Source organism: Anopheles gambiae, chromosome X (assembly GCF_943734735.2).
Source record: "Anopheles gambiae chromosome X, idAnoGambNW_F1_1, whole genome shotgun sequence".
In the NCBI taxonomy this organism is placed as follows: Eukaryota; Metazoa; Arthropoda; class Insecta; order Diptera; family Culicidae; genus Anopheles; species Anopheles gambiae.
The window spans coordinates 15,644,330-15,652,542 of record NC_064600.1 but is presented as its reverse complement, the minus strand read 5'-3'; the positions used below and the strand labels follow the sequence as shown (position 1 = coordinate 15,652,542).

Below are 8,213 nucleotides of genomic sequence, written 5' to 3'. Positions count from 1 at the left end.
TTTTAAGGACAGGTTCCTAACAATAACCTCTTTATGATAAGCTTTTATTGTTTTACTTTCCGAGTGTTTCAACTTTCAATGCAAAAAAATAGTTCATGTTCATAGGTAGGACCTATGCTATAGTGCCCAACGTTACTCAACGAGTTACAATGCATTTTACAAGGTTTTTACTTTTACAATTTTTTTCAAATTCTTCTTTCCTGGATGGCTATTCAAACTACCTTCGCCATCTCAGACACCCAAATCCCAAGCTCTTTCAACGCATTCCATACTTGACTGCATTGTGTATGACGTGAACTGGTAATGGTCCTGTCCAACATCCTATTCAACGAGGTGTCTCTTTGACGAATCAGCTTGATGTGTTTTTAGCGCTCCATGCTTTGGTTGTCTTGCGGGCCATCCTTGCTTATCATGACAAGGTGGTCTAAAGGAAGTTTATCAGCTTTCAGCCATTCGAGCATATGCATTCCCCATATGCATAGAAGTTGTTGCTTTGCCTAGGAAAGTAGAATTCAGATGGAGGAAAATGAGTTTTGTTAGATTTTGAATGCTCTTTTTTCTCGAGCAATTTGATTTCAGAGATTTTCATCTTAGGAAAAATAAATCAATGTGTTGCTATGGCGTATCCCTATCATCAAAGAAATATGGCCTTCTTTGACCGTAAAATTAAATATTTCTATAAACTATACCCACGGTCTATGAAAGAGAACAGGCGAATGATGCGTTTAGAGCAAATTAACAGAAAGCAGTGTGAAGATTTTGAAAGTTAAATTAAACATTGTTTATGTTTATGCAATGGACGTTGGTTTGAAGCAAATTTTGGACTCATGTCCTACTTCTAAATAGAGTATATATAACTCATCGGTGGGTTACATGCAAAGGATGGAATACATTTTGTGCCTATGAGTGCCGATTCGATGTTTCATTCTACACTCAGTGTTCAATATCCAGTTGGAACGTAATATGCGCTGTCTTATGCCTGTTAAACTTTTGGTTCCTCCAGCAAGACCGTTGCATACTGAACGGTACTGATTCGTGGTCACGGAATAGTAAACAATGAAAATGGTTATCAATGTTTCTGAATACAGATTAAACTTCAATTACCTCAATTCTTTTCTTCATGAGTGATTAGTTCATGAGTGCGTAGGAAATTCAAGCATTGGAAACTTCCCAATAGTAGCTATTATTAGATTGCTATTATCAGTTTGCTTGTGAACACTTTTCATGACATTGTCAAAAGTGAGCTCAAAATAGAAAGCAATAGCAACGGGCTTTGTATCTTTGTTAAGATAATCTAGTTAGTCATATCGCATATGCAGTTTAGCGAAATTTACTTTAAGGAAGCATTCATTTTAAAAAGACAAAAAATATATGAAACATGGTGGGGGTGATTTGTATATGTAGTTGTATATTTATTAAAATGATCGACGGACCTCATAAGCCCACTCGATATATGTAAGGGTACAATAGGAATATAACATAAATAGTCACACGCTTTACACAACAATAACAAGGACGCTAAAGATTCTGGCGAGAGGCGCGAAGTAAATTAATGCGACTCAACACATTTGCTATCGTCATGCCGGGCTCATCAGTTGCTGCATTCAGAGCAAGACATATACGCAAAAACGGGTCTCGGGATGATGAAGATGAAGACGGTCCTTGTCTCTGGGATGGCCAGCATCGCCCGAGGGCGGAGGGTTCTTGCAGGCACGTATAGCTGTATCGACGAGAGCAAAACCGGACAATCGATGCTACCGTTGAGAAGCCCGACGATAAACGCCAGCCTAGCATTTCGTATTCGGTCGTCGAGTTGGGGTAACCCTAGCAACAAGCACCTTGTTGTGTAGTCGTTGTTGCTGCCTCACGTACGGAGCGCGAAACGGGAGGCCCTACGCTGGATGGACTCCAAGCACGCAACCCCCCGAGCAGAGGAGGGCTACCACACAACGCTGCCATACCGAATAAGAGCACAATAAAGAGTTTTGGTGCAGAATGGGTCAGAGAGCTCGCGAGTTATTTTAATGACTAAACCTAACAATTGACTGCATCTTGTCACAACGTGATCAAGTTGTTGCTTAAACGTGAGTTTCGCGTCGACGAAAACACCCAAGTCCTTGACACAATCGACTCTCTGCAAAGTTTGCCCAATTAGCGTGTAGTCGAAATACACTGGAGAGCGCGAACGGCGGATGGTGATGGTAACACACTTATCAACACAAATGGTTAAGGAGTTTCGCGTGCACTAGTTATCGAATTCTTCTAGTGAAGCCTGGAGTATGCGATGGTCGTCTGGTCCCTGGATTTGCCGAAAGATGTTAGTGTCGTCCGCGTAGAGCAGGTGATTATCGGTAGGAAGGATTGTGGAAACATTATTTATATAAAGGACAAATAGTAAAGGTCCTAGATTGCTGCCTTGAGGGACGCCAGAAGAAGCACGGAGGGATCTAGATAAATGGAACCCCATCCTAACGGAATAAGTACGGCCCATTAGGTATAATCTCAGCCAAGCAACTAGAGGATCTGGAAGGCCAAGTCTGTCGAGTTTTGCTAGTAATATGACGTGAGATATCCTGTCGAAGGCGGCTTTTAGATCGATGTAAATGACATCTACTTGAAAGCGAGCATCAATGGATTTATGGCAGCTACTGACGAATTGCATAAGGTGGAATATATATTGGGTGATTGTGGTTTAAACAATGACGATTTTGTACGGTATCTATTTGCGTAACGCAAAATGGGCACTAGCTGTAACAGCCCTGCAATTACCTTGGATACCGGTGTCGAAGGTCTACACAACGAAGACTAACGTAATCTTTACAGCACAAGTGTCCTTCAGGTACTTAAATCTGGGTCCATTTGTGATACGAACATCCAACAACGCTGCAATATACCGGATTTACCACCAGTCACCTTCTGCTGGATCCATGGTCATTAACGGATCCGAAATAGCAGATCGATTAGCCAATGCAGGACGTAAGTAACTTCGTCTTCTCTTCGTCTTCTTCGAAAAATCTAGCCCACAACTTCACAATTTTCATTATCAATTACCAATTCAATTCAATCAAAACAAAATTTTCAAGTCAGAAATTAAAACAAATTGAAATATCAGAGTTAAAGTGGCGAATCAACAAATCTATTTTTTATCTATTTTATTTGCTGTGGCAACACATTAAAAAATCAGAAAAACATACTGGCTGTACTTTATTGCACTTCAAAAGCAATTACCACAAGAATAGAAATATAAAAATAACGAGACGTTCAGAATCAAAAACTGATTGCGCCATCTATCGGCGGGAACCATGACACCATTAGAGCTTTCATCGCTTTGAACCGTCTTCTCATTAATTTCAGTACTGCCTGGAATCGATAATTTGATAATTTGAATCGAACATTTTGATGATATATCGAGTTTTTCTTTGTTAGAAAAGAGAACGGCGTAATTGATATTTTTCATTTATTGTTTTCCTTGTAGTATAAATTACCTCCAAATAATTAAACTTGTCCAACTAGGTATGAAATTTGTTACCTACTGTAATGTCACTTTTCTATATCCTGATCGATTCCCCCCCCCTCCCCCACCCCCACACAAATTCCATCTCTGATTCTTGGGAGCAAACTCATCAAGCTCTCTCGCTTTGTTTACCAAGTAATCAAACGTAACAAGAACGAGAAAACATGCTAAGTTTGCTTCCGGGGAAAAAATACACTACAGGTAGTCCCCGAGATACGCAGTACCTCTTCTACGCAGATACGGAGATACATAGTTTTCTTAAATTGACAATTATTCGAGCAAATTATACTGATTGTAAAGTCATTTGTAAAGTGCTAAATAATTTTCCATTTCATCGCATTTTAATAATCTTTCAAAAAGACTCAACTTTGTAATCTTCAGTCAGAATCGTAATGAATTATTACTTTAGCCATTACAACCACCCACTAAAATGCAAAATTACACGAAAATTTGCTGTATTTTGGCAGGAAACCGTGAGTTTCGACTTGCACGGAAATTCGACATTACGCGATTTTTACTCGGTCCGCATCAATAGCGTATCTCGGGGACAGCTTGTACACCATTTGTAAGGCAGCGCTCTAGCAGCAATCGAACACGACATCGAACATGAAAAATATATGGGATTTGACATGTTCGATTTCATAAACAACAAATCGAACATGTCAAATCCCATACATTTTTCATGTTCGATGTCTTGTTCGATTGCTGCTAGAGCGCCGGGTAAGCAGTAACGGCGAACTGCTATAGTTCCGTCTCTTTCGCTCTCCTCGGCTGGACATTACTCGTTTTAGTTAAACTCGACTGGACGTTACTTCCTCTTTCTTCCCATTTTCTGTGCGGCACGCCACCTAACAAGCTCCTGGGCGCCATTTTTTGTGTAGCTTCTGTGTGCGGTGTCTAGTGACGCTAAACTTTCCCTAAGTGATTTACGCATTTTTTTTGTGCAGTGATTAATCAAACGTTTGTGTAATGGATTCCATACCGAATCAATCGAACCGTACGAGTAATGACGAGACGCCATTACTGCAGGTAAAATAATGAATTTTTCACTTGATCAATCCTTTCGCTGCTACCACACTGGTGCGGTGTGGAGCAGCAGATCTACAGATCTACCGCCATTGGAGTTTTATCTCTTGCATTTTTTTATATTTTTTGTGGTGTGTTAGTCTTCTGGTAATGCTGTGGATGAAGTGCGCCAGCTGCCGGCACAAGAAAAGCCACATCTGATGGCAGTGAACAATGTGCAACAGCAAGTGCCCGGACATCCGATGCCATTGTCCCATATCGGGTCAGATTTGCCGCAAAGGCAGCAGCAACAGGTGAAGATAGCTGACCTTTCGGAGCTCGCTGATTCTACCCCGAATACAGGGCTTCCGGGAGGAAAGCAACCGAATCCGTTCGGTGCGATCGGTACTCCCTGTCCGCCGCAGCAGCGCCATCTACCGAGACCGTGGCAGTTTGTCAAGATGGACGTAGTTCTTCAATTGCCCAACGGGACCCATACACAAGTTACTGTTTTGCCGCTGCAACAAGTGTGTAACGAGTATATAATGTACGCGAATTGCCATATCAACCTTTCCAACCAAATGCCGCCGCCACAACAGCAGCACTACCATCAACAGCAACATAAGCAGGAAATGCCGCAACCACAACAGCTGCACTACCATAAACATATGCATCAACTGGCGCAGCTGCATCAACACTATCAACAGCAACATCAGCTGCAAATGCCGCAGCCGCAACAGCAACATCAGCAGCAAATGCCGCAGCCGCAACAGCAATATCAGCAGCAAATGCCGCAGCCGCAACAGCAACACTGCCATCAACAGCAACATCAGCTGCAAATGCCGCAGGAGCAACAGCAACATCAGCAGCAAATGCCGCAGGAGCAGCAGCAACATCAGCAGCAAATGCCGCAACCGCAGCCGCAACAGCAACACTGCCATCAACAGCAAAATCAGCTGCAAATGCCGCAGGAGCAACAGCAACATCAGCAGCAAATGCCGCAACAGCAACATCAGCTGCAAATGCCGCAGCCGCAACAGCAACACTGCCATCAACAGCAACATCAGCTGCAAATGCCGCAGGAGCAGCAGCAACATCAGCAGCAAATGCCGCAACCGCAACAGCAACATCAGCAGCAAATGCCGCAGCAGCAACAGCAGTGCTACAATCAACAGCAACATCAGCAGCAACAGCAGCACTACATTCAACTGCAATATCACCAGCAAATGCCACAGCCACAACAGCAACATCAGCAGCAAAAGCCGCAACCGCAGCCGCAACAGCAAATGCAGCAAATGCCGCAGCCACAACAGCAACATCAGCAGCAAATGCCGCAGCAGCACTCCATTCAACAGCATTACCAGCAGCCACTGCCGCAGCAGCACCATCATCAACAGCAACACCAGCAGCCACTGCCGCAACAGCACACCATTCAACAGCATCACCAGCAGCCACTGCCGCAGCACCACCACCATCAAGAGCAACGCCAGCAGCTACTGCCGCAACAGCAGCCACTGCCGCAACAACAGCCACTGCCGCAACAGCAGCCACTGCCGCAACAGCAGCCACTGCCGCAACAGCAGCACTACCATCAACAACAACACCAGCAGCAAATAGACCAAAGGAAGCCAAAACTACAACTAAATGATTCGGGGCAGTGGTGCACATCGAGTGCTTGTCGTGGATGGCCGCCCGTGCGTGTAATCCTTAACAACAGTAAGTTACATACGTAAGAAGAAGCTTTGCCTCTTAGGAGTAATGAGCTCTTAACACAATTTCCCACGCAGATGGTCAATCAATGTCAATGGCGTTTAATTGTTGATTACCATGAAATCCTACTGATGATGGTGAAGTTCGCTGCTGCACTTAAACTAATTTTCTTTATTTTGAGCTAGTTTGTTTTGTACTTTTACCGGTAAGTTTATCCTTCTTGGAAAGGAAAATGCATATACCTTGTTTTGATAATTTTCAAATTTTCATTCACAGTCTTATTTTTATCTCTGATGCTTAAACCTAACTATTTATGTTACGTTTATGTTACATTTGCTTGAACTTTCTGCACCATTAATTACTAACATTATCGTTCAACATGCGCAACCTACAAATTCACTCAGCGGTGTAATTCAATAGAGGATGCTGATCCGAGAGCGACTGCTGATTCCCGCATATTTGGCAAACTATAAACCATTTGGCAAGTGTCTTAGCGTAAAGGCACCATTGATTGTAATACTTCACTAAAACGATTGCAAATTAATGTAAATGAACTCGAAATCAATAAACACAGGTTTGCACATTACATCGCTCAGTTTCATTACTCGTAGGAAGTTCCGCATGATATATTGGCTAAGAGTGTACACCGAAATGCGTTGCGAAATTTAAATACTACGAATAGGAATTCTCACACGACCAGTGAACGAAACAGCTCACTGTTTTCGACCGTCCTAAATTTTATACAGATGCTCTTACCTTAAACCTTACCTTAATTAGCTTACCTTAAACCATGATACCGGAAACGAGTTTACTTAGAATCACAATCCAAAAAACCCCAAAGACGCACCTATGATGCCACTATTGGAGGGACATTTTGGCATACTGCTGCAATTTGCTGGAGGAAAAGCGACCACTTAGCACGAGCACTACCGGTACACTGTGGCATGGTGCGATTCAGGTGAGCAGGTGAGATGGTCTTATTCCGGCGGTATGCTAATAGTGGTGGTGTTTAAGCACAAGATACGTATGCTAACGAATACACAGGCAAGGTTTGCTGAATGTACTTCTGCTATATCGATTGCTGTATGCGTTTGTCGGCCGAGCTGGGTAAGTGTGTGGGAGTGTTATCGAAATTATCGCACTGCTTTGAGAGAAAAAGTAAAAAAAAATACGGTGTCATTGTACTACAGTTCAACCTGGCTGGGTGAATCTGCACAAGGACACATTCGACAGGGCGATTAGCAAACGTTTTATCACGATATTGATGTATCTGTTTACGAGATCTCGATCTCTCAACTAAAGCGTAATGAAGAAGTAGTAAAATTGTAAAAGTGGCCGGAGTCGGGTTTTCTCCAATACGATACATCAAAAATCTTATTGATAATCCAAAAAAAACCATCATTGTTCAAATCAAATCCACTTGACACGGTAAACTTGATGAGCCCCTTTACGGAGCCACCCATCGGTGCAACAGTTTACCGGTGATTATAATTTATTTTAAATTCGAAAAATCTAAATTATATGAATCGCCTATAGAAGGCCTTAGAGGGTATGTAAATATGCTTTGTAAAAAGCAGGTTGACTGTGCAAAAGCAAAATTCATATTCTTTTGCACTATTACACGTTACTTTTGGTATAGAAATGTCTTATCGACAATACGATATGACTGTAATATTCTTCACAAAAAAGGAAGCAGTGTGCGTAGCGGAACCTTGCAAAATTCGCTGACCACATGTGTCTTCTATTATGCGGGTGTAACAAATGTTTTGCCATTATATTATATTTCAACCTGAGCAGATTATTGAACCCACATTTCGGTTCACTCCAGCACACTTGCCCATCTCGTCCGCCAAAGGATCGAGCAAAAACGTCTACTCACAAACACGCATCTGTACTTTCATTGCCATACGGCTTCACCTATCGCACACATTGCGCAATGCGCTTAAGTACACTAACACCACCGAAAGCTTCACAGTCGCAGCCC

General features: G+C 42.5%; 1 protein-coding gene and 1 long non-coding RNA gene across 2 annotated transcripts; one reads left to right on the top strand and one right to left on the bottom strand.

Annotated features, from left to right (window-relative positions):
* On the bottom strand, window positions 1-8,087 carry LOC133391986 (uncharacterized). The gene is made up of 2 exons (XR_009765407.1): window positions 7,012-8,087; window positions 1-497 (listed from the first exon to the last, which is right to left on the bottom strand). It is a non-coding gene; the product is annotated as an uncharacterized LOC133391986 (long non-coding RNA).
* Window positions 4,214-6,629, top strand: LOC133391985 (putative mediator of RNA polymerase II transcription subunit 26). Its single transcript, XM_061649546.1, has 4 exons — window positions 4,214-4,543; window positions 4,681-6,235; window positions 6,307-6,434; window positions 6,506-6,629. The coding sequence occupies exons 1-3, from the start codon at window positions 4,484-4,486 to the stop codon at window positions 6,339-6,341; spliced, it is 1,650 nt and encodes a 549-aa protein (XP_061505530.1). The 5' UTR covers window positions 4,214-4,483; the 3' UTR covers window positions 6,342-6,434; window positions 6,506-6,629.
* Window positions 8,088-8,213: the final 126 nt, after the last annotated feature.